General features: G+C 43.1%; 1 protein-coding gene across 1 annotated transcript in view; it reads right to left on the bottom strand.

The window, feature by feature from the left end:
- The window catches only part of stab1 (stabilin 1), a 259,880-nt gene that overhangs the window by 224,805 nt on the left and 14,693 nt on the right, over positions 1 to 20,382 (bottom strand). Inside the window, exons 3-5 of the mRNA XM_055647479.1 lie at positions 19,413 to 19,531; positions 16,360 to 16,445; positions 10,559 to 10,628 (exon numbers count right to left, since the gene is read on the bottom strand). Of these exons, the coding sequence (XP_055503454.1) occupies positions 10,559 to 10,628; positions 16,360 to 16,445; positions 19,413 to 19,531 (275 nt within the window). The remainder of the gene's footprint in view (positions 1 to 10,558; positions 10,629 to 16,359; positions 16,446 to 19,412; positions 19,532 to 20,382) is intronic.

Here is a 20,382-nt window from a genome sequence, read left to right as displayed (position 1 = left end):
GACACACACACATCTCCCCAGATTCCAACTTTGGTTTGGGGTGGGAAGGGGAGGGTGTGTGCGTGTATGAGTGTGAGTGTGTGTGAACATTACAGAATGCAAATGCATTGTTTAGAGTAGTGCCAAACACTCAAGGGCATTGACCACTCACACCCTTGTGTGTTATCAGGATAACGTCACATTTATTCAATAGCCTCATCTCTTCTTTCTAGGCTGCAACAGTGTAAAGTGTAAAGATGGTGGGAAGACCCTTGCAAGTGCAGTGTCGGGCCAGGTTAAAGGTGAGGCCCTGCCCACTGGGACCAAAGGAAAAGCAAGTCGAGTCCACATCACATCTGCCAGGTGTGCTGTTTGTCAGAGTTCAGTGTGAATAGAATACTCTTTCATATTGATCAAAAAGTACACACCTTTTTTCATTACTATGCATGCTGCTGCATTGCCATAGTTAGCTTGGGCACAGTGCACATGTTAATTTGAGATTACGAGATCAGGCCATTTTTACAGCTTAAACTGAAGCGGGCAGAGAATGTGGATAATGATGATGGCCAAAGTCAGTACTGGCTGTGGACACCCCCAGAACACCGCCTCAATAATTGGCACCTACATGGGTTGGCGAGACAGATTGAAGGGGTTGTGTCATTTGGGGATGTGCCGGCACTAGAAGCAGAAGGAGGCCATCACGCCCTCGAGCCTGCCCTGTTATTCAACACGATCATGACACATCTTTGTTCTCAGCACCATTTTCCTGTCCTATCCACATCTCTCAATTACTGTAATAAGCCAAATTGGAACAATCTCCATTTTTGAATGTCCCCATAACACCCTGGGATTAAAAATGTCACTGATTCACAAGTCTTTATGAGAAAAATCTAGGTCAGGTCGGGGGGGGGGAGCTCCCCCCGCCACAGGTACCATGTAATCCCGTGCTACCTGCTCCATGGCCAGATAGCCGATGACTAAACCATCTCCCCCACCTGGTCTACCAGGAGAGGAGGGGGCTGTGGACCCCCAGCAGGACCAAAATCAAGACCTGACAAAGGGCGGATGAGCTTCTAGCGAACCAACGGCCATCCACACTTCAGTAGAAGTTGCGATCACTGCCGTACATAGAATTGTAAGGAATGATGATAAAGCACGCACACCAAAACCCTATACTTCCAGCCGAAGTCCGCAGGAGCTGGAGGACGGAGATGTGTGTGTGTGCGTCTGTCATCTTTCACGTTGTAAACCGGCACCACTGCGTCACTAATGTTTTCAACGATGATGAATTGTGACAAGAAATCTCTCATCTCAAAACTTACAATAAACCAAAGAAATGTCCTTGATTTCCTTGATAGTATAATAATTGGGAAAAATTAATATTACAATTTTGGAGAAACCCAACAACCACCACAATTAAAATGTGGATTATGGAAATGTCTGGGACCTTACACTTGGAAAAAATTAGACTTGGCTTAATTGACAAATCAGAACTATTTGCTAGAATATAGTTTCCATTTATTGATTTTCTGAAAGGGTAAATTGGTTCAGCACAGAAGCTTGACTGAAACTTGAGTCCACGATCAGATGAATAATTACACTTTATAGTCTACGGACCTATCTCCAAAATTGTGTTATTGGTAATCTCTTTTATTGATTTTTTTCTCCCTCCCTTCTCTCTATAACTCTAACTTAAAAAAAAAATCTATAAAAAATAAACAGAAGCTGTGTTAATATGTAACTGGTAACCAAATCGTGTCTTGGTTATAATATGTTTATGCTTCTAATAAAAATATATTTTTTTTAAAAAGTGACAAGAAATCTCTCATCTCAATCTTAACTGACCAACCTCTTAATTTGATCCCGTTCATAGCTCCTCAGCCAAACGACTCATAAGAGATTAGTATACAAACTTAAAGCACATGGTATTGGGGGTTCAGTATTGATGTGGATAGAGAACTGGCTGGCAGACAGGAAGCAAAGAATAGGAGTAAACGGGTCCTTTTCAGAATGGCAGGCAGTGACTAGTGGGGTACCGTAAGGCTCAGTGCTGGGACCCCAGCTATTTACAATACATATTAATGATCTGGATGAGGGAATTAAATGCAACACTCCAAATTTGCAGATGACATGAAGCTGGGGGGCAGTGTTAGCTGTGAGGAGGATGCTAGGAGGCTGCAAGGTGACTTGGATAGGTTGGGTGAGTGGACAAATGCATGGCAGATGCAGTATAATGTGGATAAATGTGAGGTTATCCACTTTGGTGGCAAAAACAGGAAAGTAGACTGTTATCTGAATGGTGGCCGATTAGGAAAAGGGGAGATGCAACGAGACCTGGGTGTCATGGTACACCAGTCATTGAAAGTAGGAATGCAGGTGCAGCAGGCAGTGAAGAAAGCAAATGGTATGTTAGCATTCATAGCAAAAGGATTTGAGTATAGGAGCAGGGAGGGTCTACTGCAGTTGTACCGGGTCATGGTGAGACCACACCTGGCAGTTTTGGTCTCCTAGGGATAGACTTGGTTTGTACTCGCTAGAATTTAGAAGATTGAGAAACTTATAGAAATCTTATAGAAACTTACAAAATTCTTAAGGGGTACAGGCTAGATGCAGGAAGATTATGAGTTAGGATGATCAGAAAATCATTTTTTTTTTACACAGAGAGTGGTGAATCCCACAGAAGGTGATCATATCGAATTATCCCTGGTGGCTAAAGGGATAGGGAAGAGAGCTGTTCCTGAACATGGACATGATAGTTTTCAGGCTCCTGTACCTTCTTCCCGATGGTGAAATGAGTGTGGTCAGTGTGGTGCGGGTGATATGACAATCAAACACTCTTGACTCGAGTTACATAAAAGGCCTCGACCGAAGGTACTGTTCAAGATTGCTACCAGCGGTGTATCTACTGGACGCACATTAAATGATTTACTAAATTGTTAAATTCCACAACTTGCACTTCCTGCTAGGTTGAGGGCAGTGAGGGCTTTGGCAGGTCCTTGACCAGTTTCAGTTTTGGAACTGTTATATGAAATGCCGCCCAAATGGAAAAATAAGCAAATAGTGCACCTTTATTTGGCGTCTGCTGGTGACAGTTGTCTTCTGGTGGTAACTTCTCCAATTTATGTCGGGCGGATGCAAAACATTCATCACACAACGACTGACAAGGGAAAATACTCAACATAACATGGTTTACAATTGGCACAATTTCACCAAGAAATGATTGAGCTACATTTCTCCCTCATTGAGATGGTTTTGGATCACAGAAGGAGTACAGAAGGATACAACACAATTTCAAACAGTGATGCTGTTTTGCAGAATATATTTAGTATTTGCCTTGGAAAAGTGTAGGTGACCATGAGCAGAGAGTGAAGACTGTCTACATGGCCCTCCCTCCACCCAAACAAACATTCTAACCTTGAACAAGTTTTATCTTAACTCTCCTTCCTCCATGTCAAAAAAGCTTTACTTTCTTTTCCCGGATTTTCTATTTGTTTTTGAAAAGTTGTTGTTCCATCTGTGAGGTCGCCGGGTTCCAACAAAAGGTTATCAATTAGCTCCATGTTCTTCTCTCCCCAGATGCTTCCTGATTAAGCGAGTGTTCCCAGCTTTGACTGTTTTCATTTCTAATGAATGGAAGCTGCCACTTCATTACTGCACAACATTGCTTTCTTAACGGTTATATTAATAAACTGAGTATTGTTCATTCCACACTCAAGCAGGAAACCAGGAGCTAATGTCTCCGGGTCCTTAATTATATTTACAAGAGCACGCTTGTTTTTTGTCTTTTTTCCATCACAAGGCGGATTCAAACATTAAAAACAAAATCACCCTTAAGAGACCAATTTTGTCTTATTTTGGTGCATTTTAAAGCAAGGTCAAACTAGCAGCCTCATTTTCTTAAGAGTTCATGGCCTCTAAACTAGAAATGCATAACAATTTGTGTTTCTACAATAGTGTGAAGGAGCCTGATACAGAATGTCCTTAAACAAGGTCGCTGCTGTTGCTACTGGCAAACGTGTTGAAGTTTCGGTTTGGTCGCCAGCATTTTGCTCCTTGAGTTTTCGCCATCCTGCAGATTTTTCTCTCCCCTGTTGTTGCCTTAGCGCCTGAGGCCTGGGTTTGGCTCTGACCAACCTTGCTGGAATCCGGGTAACTGTACTCCAGCACAGACTGCAAGTGCCAAACCTTGCTGGATGGAAATCCCATCAGAATGCTTCAGGAAATGAACAAGAAGGGCCATTTCAAGACATACCATTGTCAGGTTCAATTACATCCCAGATGGGATAAACATAAAACTCAAGGTCCACTGCCACAAGTCTGCGTGTCACAAGGAATAAAAAGGCAGAATCGTCCCATATGGGGCCTCGTCCTCACCTACAGCAAACACTGAAGCACCAACACATTTTTCCGTGTCAGCAGCGCTTCTGCCAGTGTTTTGATGCTATTAAAGTTCAGTTTATTTTAGTTTGGTTTAGGCCCTTCGAATACACACCGACCAGCGATCCCTGCGCATTAACACTATCCCTACACACTCTAGGGACAATTTACACTGATACCAAGCCAATTAACTTACATACCTGTACGTCTTTGGAATGTGAGAGGAAACCAAAAATCACGCAGTCACGGGGACGGGGAGAACGTACAAACTCCGTATAGACAGCATCTGTACCCAGGTCTCTGACGCTGTAAGGCATCAACTCTACTGCTGCGCCACCGTGCCGCCCCTATTAAAGTCATTCCAAATTGTGTTATCTTCAACTGCCTGCAGAAAGACCTGCATACGAAAGGTTGCTCTCTTTGTTCTCTTCACAGTTACTATTCAACTTTTACGGCCATTTCTAATTCCATTGCTTTGTGGCGGCCATTTTTGTTTCTGCTGGGTCCGAACAACATCAGTTTAGTTCAGAGTCACAGCATGGAAATAGGCCCTTCGGCCCACAGAGCTCGGACCACACCAACCATCAATCATCCTTTCACACTAGTTCTATATTATCCTACTTTCTCATCCACAACCTACATACTGGGGCAATCTTTTTTAAAAAAACAGAGGCCAATTAACCTACAAACCCACACGTCTTGGGGATGTGGGGGGAAGGGGGGGAAAGCAGCGCACCCGGAGGAAACCTTTGTGGTGACAGGGAGAACATGCAAAATCCACAAACACAGCACCCGAGGCCAGGATCGAACTCATGTCTCTGGCACTGTGAGGCAGTGGCTCTACCACCACTAATGCTGCCCCCTGATAGGTTGTTTCTGAGTGAAGGCATTGTGGACAGGACCTCGGACAAGGTGTGGGTGATGGGCCCTTCATAGTATAGCAGATGCCCATTACCAGCCAGGAATGCATGTACTTGCTGTCTGGCATCTCAGTAAATCTCCACAGCTGACAAATGAACTCAGCATGACCCAACTTAGCCCCTGCATGCTTTCAGCAATGCTGAACGACCTGAGCTCACAAAGCACAGTCATTATTTGCAATGTTCACAGGAGTCTTTAGTTTTTAATACCAATAATGAGGCTACGCTTCCTGGTGTAGGTTAATTTGCAAATAATGGAGTTGCGTTGCACGCAGGGAGGGCTGCCCACTCCAGTGGAGCGCAAGGAGTTTTTAAAATGTACGTGGCTATGCATGCTGTTTTAACTGCTGGTTGGATAAAGCTTAACCAGTTCCAGACCCACCAGAGAGCAGCATCTAAGCCACAGGAGGCCATGGCTATTGACTGCAACCAGAACCCCCGACTTCGCAAGCAGAAGCAGGGGCACAATGAAGTCGGCAACACCACAGTGTGAAGCAAGCTAAAGAACCGCAGTGACAATAAGTCCTTTGTCTGGGGCACCTGGTTCGAGTTCAGTTCCAGAGCTCAGCTCCACACGGCCCAGTGCCACAATCCGTAGACTAGTGACCATGTAGACCCTGAATGGAGGACCCACCTAGGCACTAAAATAGGGAAACACCTGGTACACAAATTGATGCACACCCGCTGTCAGCAGGGAAATGGTCATTTTGCCTACATTCACAATCGTTACTTCACTATCCCAGCTCAAGCACAAAGTCTACATTCGCACCTCAATGTGGGAGTGAAGGGATTGTGAACTGAAGGTTAAGAGGGAAAGATAGATCAGCCGTGATTGAATGGCGCAGTAGACTTGATGGGCCAAATGGCCTAATTCTGCTCCTATCACCGATTAATTTATGAACTGTCGCCAATGGCAGCCAGCAGTTGAAGAATTAACTGCACCCCTGTCTCAAGTTGACATCAAAGATCCTCCGGCATGATTTTAAGGCGAGAGGCAGTCTCCCCCCCGTGCTCTCACTAATTCAGTCCCATCATGAATACATGGATGATCTGTTCATTATTTGACTGCTCTTTGTGAGGTTTTGTTGCCACAAGTCCCATATCAGAACTCAGTTAGTTGTAAAGCCTTTACAACACCTCGAGCTCCTGGAAAGCTCTATAGGAATAAAAGTTATTTCCTACCGACCCATTCTGGATATCAACTTCCACTAACATTGGCTCCCCATATGAGCTCCCACACACTGTTGCTGAAAGACTTGGCAAGTCCTCCTTCGAGCCAACCTCTGTTCACCAGCACTTGTATATTTCTATGACTGGACTCAACAAGCTCTTCCCAATCAAAGAAGAAATGTAAAAGATTTATTTTCCTCGATGCGGTTTAAAATGAATGTATTTTGTAAGTGTGGACTCTGGATTTTGCAGATGTACTGTGGAAAGTACGGCTGATATGGCAGCTCCAAGAGAATCGAGGACAGCAACATAACAGCCCACCCCTCCTCAAGAAGGTGGCATCTATCGTCAAGGATCCCCCTCATCCAGGCCATGCCCCTCTCTCATTGCTACCATCAGGCAGGAGGTGCAGAAGCCTGAGATCCCATGCCACCAGGTCCAGGAACAACGACTATCTCACAACCCGCACAACCTTGACAATGGAACACCACTGTCCACAACTTGCATTATTATCATGACTTGTTTTTCTAATTTACAGTTTTGCACAAATGCAGGTGGCACAGCAGTAGAGTTGCTGCCCTTCGGTGCCAGACACCCGGGTTTGATCCTGACTACCGGTGCTGTCTATAGAGAGTATGTACGTTCTCCCCATGGCTGCGTGGGGTTTTCCCTGGGTGCTCCCGTTTCCTCCCACACTCCAAGGACGTTCAGGTTTGTAGGTTGATTGGCTTCAATAAAAAACGATTGTAAATTGTCCTGAGAGTGTAGGAAAGTGCAAGTGTACAGGGGTCGCTTGTCAATGTGGACTCGGTGGGCCGAAGGGTCAGTTTCCACGCTGTATCTTGAAACTAAACTAAACACACTGCTTTCTTTTAGAAATGTTCTGTATAATTGATGTATAATTTGGTTTTGAACATTTGTCTGAGTCTATGTACCTGTGATGCAGCTACAAGCAACATTTTTCACTGTACCAAAACCATATATGTGCATATGACAATAGATAATGTTAATAACAGTGTAATGATCAGCGCAAAAATAATGTTAGGCCAATAATGTTCAGCGCTGACATTGTGCCCTGAAGGGCCTGTTCCTGTGCTGTATTTTTCTATGTTAATAAACTCAACTTGACTTGATGCCTTTCATTGGCTTTATACAATGTGTTTGTCCTGTAATCAGTACTGCACCACATATGCTGGTTATAAAGTGTCAATAGTGGCTGAAGTGACAACATACGTTTAAAAGGAATAGGGGTAGAATTAGGCCTTTCAGCCCATCTACTCTGCCATTCAATCATGGCTGATCTATCTCTCCCTCCTAACACCATTCTCTTGTCTTCTCCCCATAATGTATTGATCAAGAATCTATCTATATCTGCCTTAAAAATATCCACTGACGGCCTCCACAGCCTTCCGTGGCAAAGAATTCCACAGATTCACCACCCTCTGACTAAAGACATTTCTCCTTGTCTCCTTCCTGAAAGGACATCCTTTAATTCTGAACATATTTACCTCTAAGTCAGAAGGCTCTGTGTTTAAGTCCCATTCCTGAAGCTCAAACACAAACACACAGGCTGAGGGACTAATGCACTGTGGTAGATGCCAACCCACAGGAGGGATGTTAAGTACTCATCTGTTCTTACAGGTGGATACAAAAATATTCTATAGACTTAAATCGTGACCAATATGCAACCTGCAATGAGCTTCACAAGAAACAGAGATCTCTGCTCATCAGAATGTTGCGGTCTGCACGAGTTTTCTCCCATGTCATAAGTATTGCAATGATTGTAACACACCTTCTGGAAACCTGAATGATGAACATACAACGCAAATAATCATTTCTTTGTTCTTAGGAACAACATAATCGCGATGACATGGGGCTGCAGGTCATAGAGCCATGTTGGAACGAATATACACTACAATGCATTAGCAGCAGATGCAAACACAATAAACCGGTGGACATAAGTATTACAAAATAGATTGTCTCCCTGATTTTACAGGAACCTTGGGGCAGCAGGGTAATGCAGTGGTGGATTTGCTGTTTTCCAGCGCTGGAGACCCGGGTTTGATCCTGAAGGGGCTGTCCCACAGCGGCGACCTAATTCGCTGGTTTAGAAGAGTTTGCCCTCGACTCATACTCGCTGCATGGTCTACACGAACTCCTAGGAGGTCTTTGTAACTCTCCTTCAAGCTCGAAAGTAGTCCCTGCGTACTCGAGGCCTCAGCTAGGTCGGGGCATTTTTTTCAACATGCTGAAAAGTGCCCGCTAGTAAAGAAAGGTCGTCATGGAAAAAATCTGTATATTTTTTTACTCGTAGGTTTAGTCGAGGTAGGTCGTAGTTGGTCGTAATGCTATCATAGGTAATCGAAGGTGGTCAAAGGTAATCAAAGGTAGTCGAAGGTCGAAGACAGTCGCTGAAAAGTTGCGTTAGTGGGCCAGGCCCTTGACATTAGTTGTTGTCTGTACTGAGTGCGTAGGTTTCCCCCGGGTGCTGCAGTTTCCTCCCACACACCAAAGCCACACAGGTTTGTAGGCCAATTGGCTTCGGTAAAGATTGTAAATTGTCCCTAGTGTGTAGGATAGTACTAGTGTACGGGGATCACTAGTCGGTGCGGACCCGGTGGGCTAAACGTCCTATGTCTGCGTTGCATCTCTAAACTAAACTAATAATAATTGAGGCAATGAGATCATCAGAGGACCAACGCTGTAGCAAAACTAGTATTTCTCTTTACATTTTTATTCTGCTGCATTGTGATTATGAAAATGTTGCAGCTACACTGCAGGATACAAATAGACTCAACATTCAGACACTGGCCTTGCGTAATTTTGTGTAGACCAGTTACTCTAAGTTGTCCCTCCCAGACACTTCCTGAGTTTAATCATCAAGACTTTCCCACAGCACAAGTCATACCGGCTAAACCAGGACACATGTTTCCTGTATTGCACACTGAATTGAATGTTGGAATTAAAGAGGTCATTATGCATCTTCTTGATTCATAAGTGAACTATTTTAGACTTATCCTCTTATAGACAGACAGACAATGCATTTATTTTTCTTTGGCTTGCTTTGATTTGATTTGGGTTACAAAGGAACGGAAATATTTGTAGATGAAAATGTCAAATATTGCACAGGTGCTGTTGCAACCCACATTCATGTACTTGAGTGACTAATGACAGTTGAGAGGAGAGAGCTGAGGTGGGTCAGATTCAGATTCAGATTCAATTTCAATTGTCATTGTCAGTGTACAGTACAGAGACAACAAAATGCATTTCGGTGAGAGGTTGCATCAGGATTGAAAGTACATGGTCAGCGGACATTTGGGGAAATACACACAAAAGAAACCATAGTAAGGAAACAAAAACTCCCAATGACAAAAGTGGAATGAAGCAACTCTTTGGCAGCAACAGAGAGTGTAAATCCTCTGTGCAAAATGAGTGGCAGTTTCATTTTGTGCAATCTACCAAAATAATAAAAACAGAATGGTCTTCGTCCAACAAATAAGTAAAACAATTCGCTACTTAACAATTCGCTTCTTAATTTATCCAACTATTTAACTACATAACATACAAGTACATGTTAAGAACAAACATTGTAAGTAAATAAAGTTAGCAGAAATCACTGGGTTAAAGGATGGGGCCAATATATCCTCTGTTGATACCTTAGTTTTGTATTTGTCATATAATTCATATTTTCTTATCACATAGGTGGTGGACATTTGGCCCAAATGAATCAAGGCCACCTCTCAGACCAATCCTATAAATCTCATTTTCCCAATTATTTTCTGGAACCAATCCTCTCTCCAATGTCCATTAGTCCATCAATTCTACCCCGATTTTCTTAGCAGATAATGGAGGTAAAAATGTTAACAGTCACTAATTAACTTATTAACTAGCACATCTTTGGGATGTAGAAGGAAACTGGAGCACACATGGAAGATCCAGCCAGGGAGTACATGCAGGCATCACAAAAAGAGCACTGGGGGGTTTGGATCAGACCTGGGTCACCAGCAGTAGCATTACCTGCTGCACCAGTGTGCTGCCCCAAAGCCCAACTAGCAATGAGTGTACATTAAACCATCATTTTAACTTAAAGTTACAGGAAAGAATTGCCATACCCACAACGCAGTTGGGGCCATACGCTTTCTCATCCGCACACTCCTCACAAGCCATTCCTTTGTACTTGGGCTGCAGCAAAAGACAATCAGATAGAATTAGGTCGAAGGAAAAAAATCATCACGAATTGCCAGAAATATTATTTTATACAGGCTCTCCCAGGTTCTGCTTTTACAGGCGTCCATGAAATGATATTGTTTGCGAGTTGGAAAAAGACAAAAAATTACTCAATATGGTAACCATGCCTCTATGGTTTATAATGAATGGCAACAAAGGCACATGAGGCTCAAACAGAAGAAAATGAGGAATGGGAGATACGAGGTCTCCTGTTGTACATATGGCAGACATTGAAATGTAATAATAATATGATAGTTCGCTGTACGTCAGGGTGTCTGTAAATTGGACATCCATAACCCAGGGACTGGAGCTATGAACTTTGTTTGGAGCTTTGATATTTACATTGCACATGAGCAACATGTGTTATAGTCTGAAGCGGCAGAAATGTCCATACACGTAGCTGTATTATTGAGTGAGCTGTACTTATATTGACAATTTAAGAAAGCCTGTAAATGTTATACAGTCAGAACCTTTTCCCCCAGGATGGATATCTCAAAGACTAGAGGGCATAGCTTTAAGGCGAGAGGGCCATTGTTTAAAGGAGATGTGTGGGGCAAGCCTTTTTTTTTTTGTTAAAGAGGGGATAGTTTTAAGGTGTGAGTGGTGGGTACCTGGAACACCCTTCCAGGTGTGGTGGTGGTGGTCGCAGGTATGATAGTGACATTTAAGAGACTTTAGGATAGGCACGTGAATATGGATGGGTTGCACTTGAACCCGAGGGGGACCAATATCCTGGCGGGGAGATTTGCAAAGGCTACTGCGGAGACTTTAAACTAGAACGGTTGGGGGGGAGGGACTCAAATAGAGAAAGCTACTAGACAGTGTGTGAGGCAGGAGACAGAGAAGGGAAGCACTCAGACCCAACATGTAGGGGGGAAAGAAGAAAACAATAATAAACAGAGAATAAGAGGGGGTGGGTTTCTTAAATGTGTATATTTTAATGCTAGGAGCATTGTAAGAAAGGTGGATGAGTTTAGAGCCTGGATTGACACCTGGAAGTATGATGTTGTGGCGATCAGTGAAACATGGTTGCAGGAGGGCTGTGATTGGAAACTAAATATTCCAGGATTTTGTTGCTTCAGGTGTGATAGAATTGGAGGGGCAAGAGGTGGAGGTGTTGCATTGCTTGTCAGGGAAGATATTACAGCAGTGCTTTGGCAGGATAGATTAGAGGGCTCGTCTCGGGAGGCTATTTGGGTGGAACTGAGAAATGGGAAAGGTGTAGCAACACTTATAGGAGTGTACTAGCCTAAGTGGGACCCGTTGGGTCCCATGTTCACACGGGAGGGCTGGTCCCTCGACGCAATATTCCACCACTCCACCAATTCCAATATTGGTGGCCAGTGGGGGGGGGAGGCTTTCTGGATCGCTGGTATGGGTGTTGTTGGCTGCAGGGACTACTGGTCTCCAGAGAACTAGTATGGACATTGTGGGCCAAATGGATTCTTGGGGTGGCTGCTCAGTCCCTCAAGCCTGATGTGCTGGCAACTCACTCACGGCTGGTGGGCTGGCAGTTGATCGCGGCTATTCCTAGAAATTCCATTTCAAGCAAATGAGCCAAAAGCTGTCAAGATCAGACTTTTAGTAATACATAGATTATAGATCGCCTAATGGGGAGCGAGAATTGGAAGAGCAAATATGTAAGGAGATTGCAGATATTAGTAGTAAGCACAAGGTAGTGATTGTAGGAGATTTCAATTTTCCACACAGAGACTGGGAAACACATTCTGTAAATGGGCTGGATGGTTTGGAGTTTGTTAAATGTGCAGGATAATTTTTTGCAGCAATACATAGAAGTACCTACTAGAGGAGGGGCAGTGCTGGACCTCCTGTTAGGAAATGAGACCGGTCAGGTGGCGGAGGTATGTGTTGGGGAACACTTCGGGTCCAGTGATCACAATACCATTAGTTTCAATATAATTATGGAGAGGGTCAGATCTGGACCTAGGGTTGAGATTTTTGATTGGAGACAGGCTAACTTTGAGGAGATGCGAAAGGATTTAAAAGGAGTAAACTGGGACAGTTTGTTTTATGGGAAAGATGTGGAGGAGAAATGGAAGACATTTAAAGGTGAAATTTTACGAGCACAGAATCTTTATGTCCCTGTTCGGTTGAAAGGAAATAGTAAAAATTGGAAAGAGCCATGGTTTTCAAGGGAAATTGGACACTTGGTTCGGAAAAAGAGAGAAATCTACAATAATTATAGGCAGCATGGAGTAAATTAGGTGCTTGAGGAGTATAATGAATGTAAAAATAATCTTAAGAAAGAAATTAGATAAGCTAAAAGAAAATATGAGGTGGCGTTGGCAGGTAAGGTGAAAGTAAATCCAAAGGGTTTCTACAGCTATATTAATAGCAAAAGGATAACTAGGGATAAAATTGGTCCATTAGAGAGTCAGAGTGGACAGCTATCTGCAGAGCCAAAAGAGATGGGGGAGATATTGAACAATTTATTTTCTTCGGTATTCACCAAGGAGAAGGATATTGAATTATGTGAGGTAAGGGAAACAAATAGAGTAGCTATGGAAACTATGAGATTCAAAGAAGAGGAAGTACTGACACTTTTGAAAAATATAAAAGTGGATAAGTCTCCAGGTCCTGACAGGATATTCCCTAGGACATTGAGGGAAGTTAGTGTAGAAATAGCAGGGGCTATGACAGCAATATTTCAAATGTCATTAGAAACAGGAATAGTGCCGGAGGATTGGCGTACTGTGCATGTTGTTCCATTGTTTAAAAAGGGTTCTAAGAGTAAACCTAGCAATTATAGACCTGTTAGTTTGGCGTCAGTGGTGGGCAAATTAATGGAAAGGATACTTAGAGATAATATATATAAGCATCTGGATAAACAGGGTCTGATTAGGAACAGTCAACATGGATTTGTGCCTGGAAGGTCATGTTTGACTAAACTTCTTGAATTTTACTTGGGAAATTGATGAGGGTAAAGCAGTGGATGTTGTCTATATGGACTTCAGTAAGGCCTTTGACAAGGTTCCTCATGGAAGGTTGGTTAAGAAGGTTCAATTGTTGGGTATTAATGGTGGAGTAGCAAGATGGATTCAACAGTGGTTGAATGGGAGATGCCAGAGAGTAATGGTGGATGGTTGTTTGTCAGGTTGGAGGCCAGTGACTAGTGGGGTGCCACAGGGATCTGTGTTGGGTCCACTGTTGTTTGTCATGTACATCAATGATGGTGTGGTAAATTGGATTAGTAAGTATGCAGATGATACTAAGATAGGTGGTGTTGTGGATAATGAAGTAGATTTTCAAAGTCTACAGAGAGATTTATGCCAGTTGGAAGAGTGGGCTGAAAGATGGAGTTTAATGCTGATAAGTGTGAGGTGCTACATCTTGGCAGGACAAATCAAAATAGGACATACATGGTAAATGGTAGTGAGTTGAGGAATGCAGTTGAACAGAGGGATCTAGGAATAACTGCACAGTTCCCTGAAGGTGGAATCACATGTAGATAGGGTGGTAAAGAAAGCTTTTGGTGTGCTGGCCTTTATAAATCAGAGCATTGAATATAGAAGTTGGGATGTAATGTTAAAATTGTACAAGGCATTGGTGAGGCCAATTCTGGAGTATGGGGTACAATTTTGGTCGCCTAATTATAGGAAGGATGTCAACAAAATAGAGAGAGTACAGAGGAGATTTACTAGAATGTTGCCTGGGTTTCAGCAACTAAGTTACGGAGAAAGGTTGAACAAGTTAGGGCTTTATTCTTTGGAGTGCAGAAGGTTAAGGGGGGACTTGATAGAGGTCTTTAAAATGATGAGAGGGATAGACAGAGTTGATGTGGACAAGCTTTTCCCATTGAGAGTAGGGTGGCGGCGCTGTGAAATGGCTGCGGCTCTCCATTGCCGACAGGTCTCTCCATTGCCGACAGGTCTCTCCGTTGCCGACAGGTCTCTCCGTTGCCGACAGGTCTCTCCGTTGCCGACAGGTCTCTCCGTTGCCGACAGGTCTCTCCGTTGCCGAACCAGCAGGTCGAGGAACAGCTTCTTTCCGGCGGCTGTCACTCTACTAAACAACGTACCTCGGTGACTGCCAATCACCCCCCCACCCCCCCCCCCCCCCGGACACTTATTATTTTTTTAATTCTAATCGTTTGCTATGTCGCTCTTCAAGGGAGATGCTAAATGCATTTCGTTGCCTCTGTACTGTACACTGACAATGACAATTAAAATTGAATCTGAATCTGAATCTGGGCTCGCCTGCAGTCTGTCTGTTTTTACTTTTTTTGTGTTTTTTTTTGTCTAGTTCAGTTAAACTTTTGGTTATTAGGTGGTGTTATGTGTGGGGGGGGGGGGTGAAACAGGGCATTCTGTCTCTCCCTTCGGGGGAATGCGACTTTCCCGTGTGGGCGGCCCGGCTCTTGGCTGGAATGCGCTCCCGTTTGGGCAGCGCGGTGTGGGGCTGAGACGCTCTCGTGTGGGCGGCCCGGTGCGGGGCGGAGACGGTGTTCCGGTGGCTGAGGCAGTGTTCCGGCGGCGGCGACCTGAATCCGGGGCTCGGCCGCGGGCCAGTGGATGACATCGTCGGGAGCTCGCAGGTCACAGGCTGGTGCCTGTTTTCCGGAGCTCCCGTGGCAACAGCTGCGTCCGCTGGACTGGAGGGCGACAGCTTCGACCACCCCCGGGCCGCGGAGCTTGAACCGCGGGACTGACTTACCATCGCCTGGTGGGGTATCGCCTCAGCGAAGAAGAGGGAAGAGACAGTAACTCTAAGACTTTTGCCTTCATCACAGTGAGGAGGTGCTTGGTGAACTCACTGTGGTGGATGTTAATTTGTGTTTATTGTGTGTTGTTATTATTACATGTATGGCTGCAGGCAACAACATTTTGTTCAGACCAAAAGGTCTGAATGACAAATAAAGGATTCAATTCAAGATTCAAAGAGGACATGACTTCAGAATTAAGGGACAGAAGTTTAGGGGTAACATGAGGGGGAACTTCTTTACTCAGAGAGTGGTAGCGGTGTGGAATGAGCTTCCAGTGGAAGTAGTGGAGGCAGGTTCAATTTTATAATTTAAAAATAAATTGAATAGGTATATAGACGGGAAAGGAATGGAGGGTTATGGTCTGAGTGCAGGTAGATGGGACTAGGGGAAAATAAGTGTTCGGCACGGAATAGAAGGGCCGAGATGGCCTGTTTCCATGCTGTAATTGTTATCTGGTTATATGGAATATGTAGGGCAAGCTGGGGTATGGATCATGTACAGGCAGAGGATATTCATTTAACTCAGCAACATGTTCAGCACGGACATTGTGGGTGGAAGGGCCTGTTCCTGAGCAGGACTGTTCTGGGTTCCATGTAATGATGTGCAGCAATACCCTGCTAAATACTATGAAGACTGCTGATAGAATTGTACATGAATAAACCAATAACAGGTAACAGAGCCAACCGATTAGTTTAAACAATCTGTTGTGTAAAGTGAAAAGTCATTGATTAGCGACCAAAACAAAATTACCTCACAGAAAAAAAGTCAACGTCTTCTAAAGTATAAGGACAGGTCAGGTGTAGAACTTGTCATATTTATTAAATGAATGATGAATTTTAGAAGCCAGTGTGCTTGTTGCTACGTTCCAGGTTTGGCACAGCGAGAGCACTAACTTCTGGCCTGGTGCAACACAATGTTCAACGGATAGCAATCAAATGAATATGCTTTTAATTATAGACTTACATCACAAATACATCTTCCGTTCCCTGTTATTCCATCTGAACATGGGCCATGACCATTGCAAGGATTTACAAATCCACCAGGGCATTCTAGAATAGGCAAAATTATTGTTAAATTGATGCTAGTGCAGCTTTTAGTTTTTGGACCCAAAATACATTATGCAGTAACTTTAATCATATATTTTACATACACAGATTATATAATGGTACAACATTTTTTATTTTTTTATTTGCTGGTAATATATTTATCAGAATGACAGCAGGCGATATATTGCGAGCCTTTTCTGCAAAGTACTTCTTAAACTTAATAACATTATTGAATTATCACATTTACATAGCCAAGGATTCAACGTTGAATATTTCCCTCTTCCGTACCCTTCTTCATGTTCCGTATTAGAATCATGGATTCCAGCCTCTGTCCTACAATTAAGTACAAGGGTTCACGGCCTGCTTTTGAACGGAGTCACCAAACAGGGTTCACTTCTCTCCCAGCCTACATCAACCATTCAGCACATCGGCAATAGAGTCGATTGCATTTGATCCAACCTAAAACTAAAATGCCCTGGCTCCATGTCTCTGAAGGTACAGACAAAGATACTTCACCCTTACGGGATCATGTCAGAAGCTCGAATAAAACTTACCAAGGGTGATGGGAAGTTTTGTCAGTCTTTCTTTGCCAGCGCTGCTTTGAATTTCACTACTCATTTGGAATGTCTATTGAAGTCAGAACCTCATTGCACTAAAGTTATGCTGTTTATTGACTTTTATAAGTATCTTTGATAAGTATCCCTCAAATGTGTTTTTTTGTCATCAGTTCCATAGCTTTACTAGGTAGTTTTGTAGTTGCCTAGCTTGCATTTATTACTTCCCTATGCTTGGACAAGTTCCCTTGTGCTTGGATGAGAAACTAATAAAGGAAGAGGCTGTGTTGTTCTGTGCTCGACGTTCTGGGAATAATCTATGTTCTATGAATAATCCACCCCGTGCGATTTTCCAACAGCCATGACCACACTCAGCACTTGACAAATCTTAGTTCCTGAATGTTCATAACTTCAGAATTAGGCCATTCAGCCCATCAAGTCTACTCTGATCATGGCTGATCCATCTCAACCCCATTCTCTGCCTTTTCCCCATAACCCCTGAAACTCGTAGCAATCTAGAATCTGTCAATCTCGGCCTTAAAAATATCCATTGACTTGGCCTCCACAGCCATCTATGGCAAAGAATTCCTCAGATTCACCTCCCTCAGACCAAATAAATTCCTCCTCATCTTGTTTCCAAAGCTATGTCCATTAACTCTGAGGCTTTATTCCTGATGTCTCAGGAAAATGGACAAAATCTCACTCAATGTTTTATTTATTTGGATTTTAACACTGAAATTACTCAAAGCATCATTGATTATTTTGATTGGCAGTGCAGCCTTCTCTGTTAAATGCTTCAAGAACGTATTTACCAAATGTATTAGTTATTCTCAGTTTACTCCACATACTTTTTGGAGTCCCTTTCCGGTACTTTGGGAATATTTTGCTGATGTGTTTAATCTGCAGCTGCATTTATTTCCACTTTTCCCTGTGATATGCACCTGATCTCAATAACTGCTAACAGGTTGCTCGAAATTGTGGCCAAATTCCACACCTCCATTTTCCTTGTTTGCTATTCATATTTATCAATCTATCATCTGTGGTCGAGCACAAGATCACGTCAAAATTAATAAAGTACAAATCAAAATGACAATATTTAACGTGGTGCTATGCATCAATGGTTGCCTGACAATGCTCTACATTTCCCTTTTACATGTCCATACTTGAACTTAATTTTCAACAATTGGCAAATGAAAGAAAGTGCATGTTATAATTTGCCGAAGAGCACAGCATTTGAAAATCCAAGCCATTATTCTTCATTTTCTCACACTGTGCACTGGACTTGGCACAAATACTGATTAGCCTTGCTTTGAAAACTTGCCATTGTCAATGCAAACAAACAAACCCTGGCAATAGTGAAAAACAAAATGTGAGCCTAATTAGTCTACAACTGGTGACTGAATAAGATCTGGCTGTCAGACCTTCTACCAAAGGTGGGCATGAACAAGTCATATTGAATAAAAAAGGCCACATTGCCTCACCAGGAGGACCAATCCCTGTTCTAAGTTTCCTGTCCACTTATTACTATTTGGTCCATCAGCACAGCCTAACTTGCCGGGCATGTCCTACAACTTCTATCGCCACTTGGCCTGCCCTTCTGTTACAATCATACAACCAGAGTTGTACAACACATAGAAACAGTCCCTTCAATCTACCACATCCACCTTTTGCCCACTCACACCAATCCCATTTGCCTGCAATGGGAGAATGGTCCTGGCGATGATTGGGTTAACATATTAATATAATATCAAGGGGGGGTAGTTAGCGTGTGTGTGGGGGTGGTTAGTGCGTGTGACGCCGCATGCCGCCCTCTCTCCCTCCCCCCCCCCCCCCCCCCAACTGCAACCGGGCATTGGAGGAACAGACCCAACGGGTCTGCACTTGGTCTAGTATTATTTATAAAAATAGCTCGTATATCTGGTTATCTGCAGAGTGTCACTAGGGCAATGACAACTATGGAGCAATGATAATAAGGACAGCACAGTGGCGCAGCGGTAGATTTGCTGCCTTCCAGCACCAGAGCCCCAGGTTCAATCCTGACTATGGCTGCTGTCTGTCATGAGGTTTGTATGTTCTCCTTGTAACTGTGTGGGTTTTCCCTGGGGTGCTTTTTCCCTTTTTTCAGATTTAGTTATTAGTTTATAAAATGTTAAAATTGAAGCAGTACGAAAATTGTATAACTGTTACGTCGATTACTTTCTCGTTGTAAAATTGCTTCTAATAAAATATATATATTTAATAAATAAATAAATAAATAAATAAATGTGGTCAGATGGTCAAACAACAATCTTTAAGCCCACACATCTCCAAGACAAAATTGCCAAGTGAAAATTTGGCAACGCAGCTTATGAAAATAAAAACTGATTACATTGTTTAGTTCATCATGAGAGGAGCTGTTCAAACCTTTGTTACTCACCTAGGCAATCCTGGCTCCAGTATCCTTTGCAACACTTGGATACAGTGACGTTCTTCTTACACATATGTCTGCAACCGACTTGTGTAATTTGCTGCTCTCCACCCATGTCCACAGTAAAACTTTCAAATTGAATTGGTAATAAAACATAAATTCATTAAAATACTGGCAAGCACATAAATATTTAACAATATTTTCCATAATAAGAGTAACTTATCAAGGTGCTTTTCTAATCTGGTCTTCTAAAATGCAGAATGTAGAAACAAGGAACTGCAGCTGCTGGTTTACCAAGAAAAGACACAAAATGCTGGAATAACGGAGTATGTCAGGCAGCGTCTGTGGAGAACATGGATAGCTGATGTTTCAAGTCAGAACCCTTCCTCAGACTAACATTCTCCCGACCCGAAACATCGTCTATCCATGTTCTCCAGGGATCTATTGGTCCTGATGAAGAGTCATTGACTACCTCACTGCCTCCATGATGTTGCCTGACCCACTTTCCAAAGTTCACATCTTTTCCAGAAAAAAACTGTCAAGGCATTGGTGAGTCCAAATCTAGAGTATGGTGTACAATTTTGGTCGCCCAATTATAGGAAGGATGTCAACAAAATAGAGAGAGTACAGAGGAGATTTACTAGAATGTTGCCTGGGTTTCAACAACTAAGTTACAGAGATAGGTTGAATAAGTTAGGTCTTTATTCTCTGCAGCGCAGAAGGTTAAGGGGGGACTTGATAGAGGTCTTTAAAATGATGAGAGGGATAGACAGAGTTGATGTGGCCAAGCTTTTCTGTTTAAGAATAGGGAAGATTCAAACAAGAGGACATGACTTCAGAATTAAGGGACAGAAGTTTAGGGGTAATATGAGGGGGAACTTCTTTACTCAGAGAGTGGTAGCGGTGTGGAATGAGCTTCCAGTGGAAGTGGTGGAGGCAGGTTCATTGCTATCATTTAAAAATAAATTGGATAGGCATA

This window comes from Leucoraja erinacea, chromosome 16 (assembly GCF_028641065.1).
Source record: "Leucoraja erinacea ecotype New England chromosome 16, Leri_hhj_1, whole genome shotgun sequence".
Taxonomy (NCBI): Eukaryota; Metazoa; Chordata; class Chondrichthyes; order Rajiformes; family Rajidae; genus Leucoraja; species Leucoraja erinaceus.
This window is presented reverse-complemented; position numbering and strand designations above follow the sequence as displayed.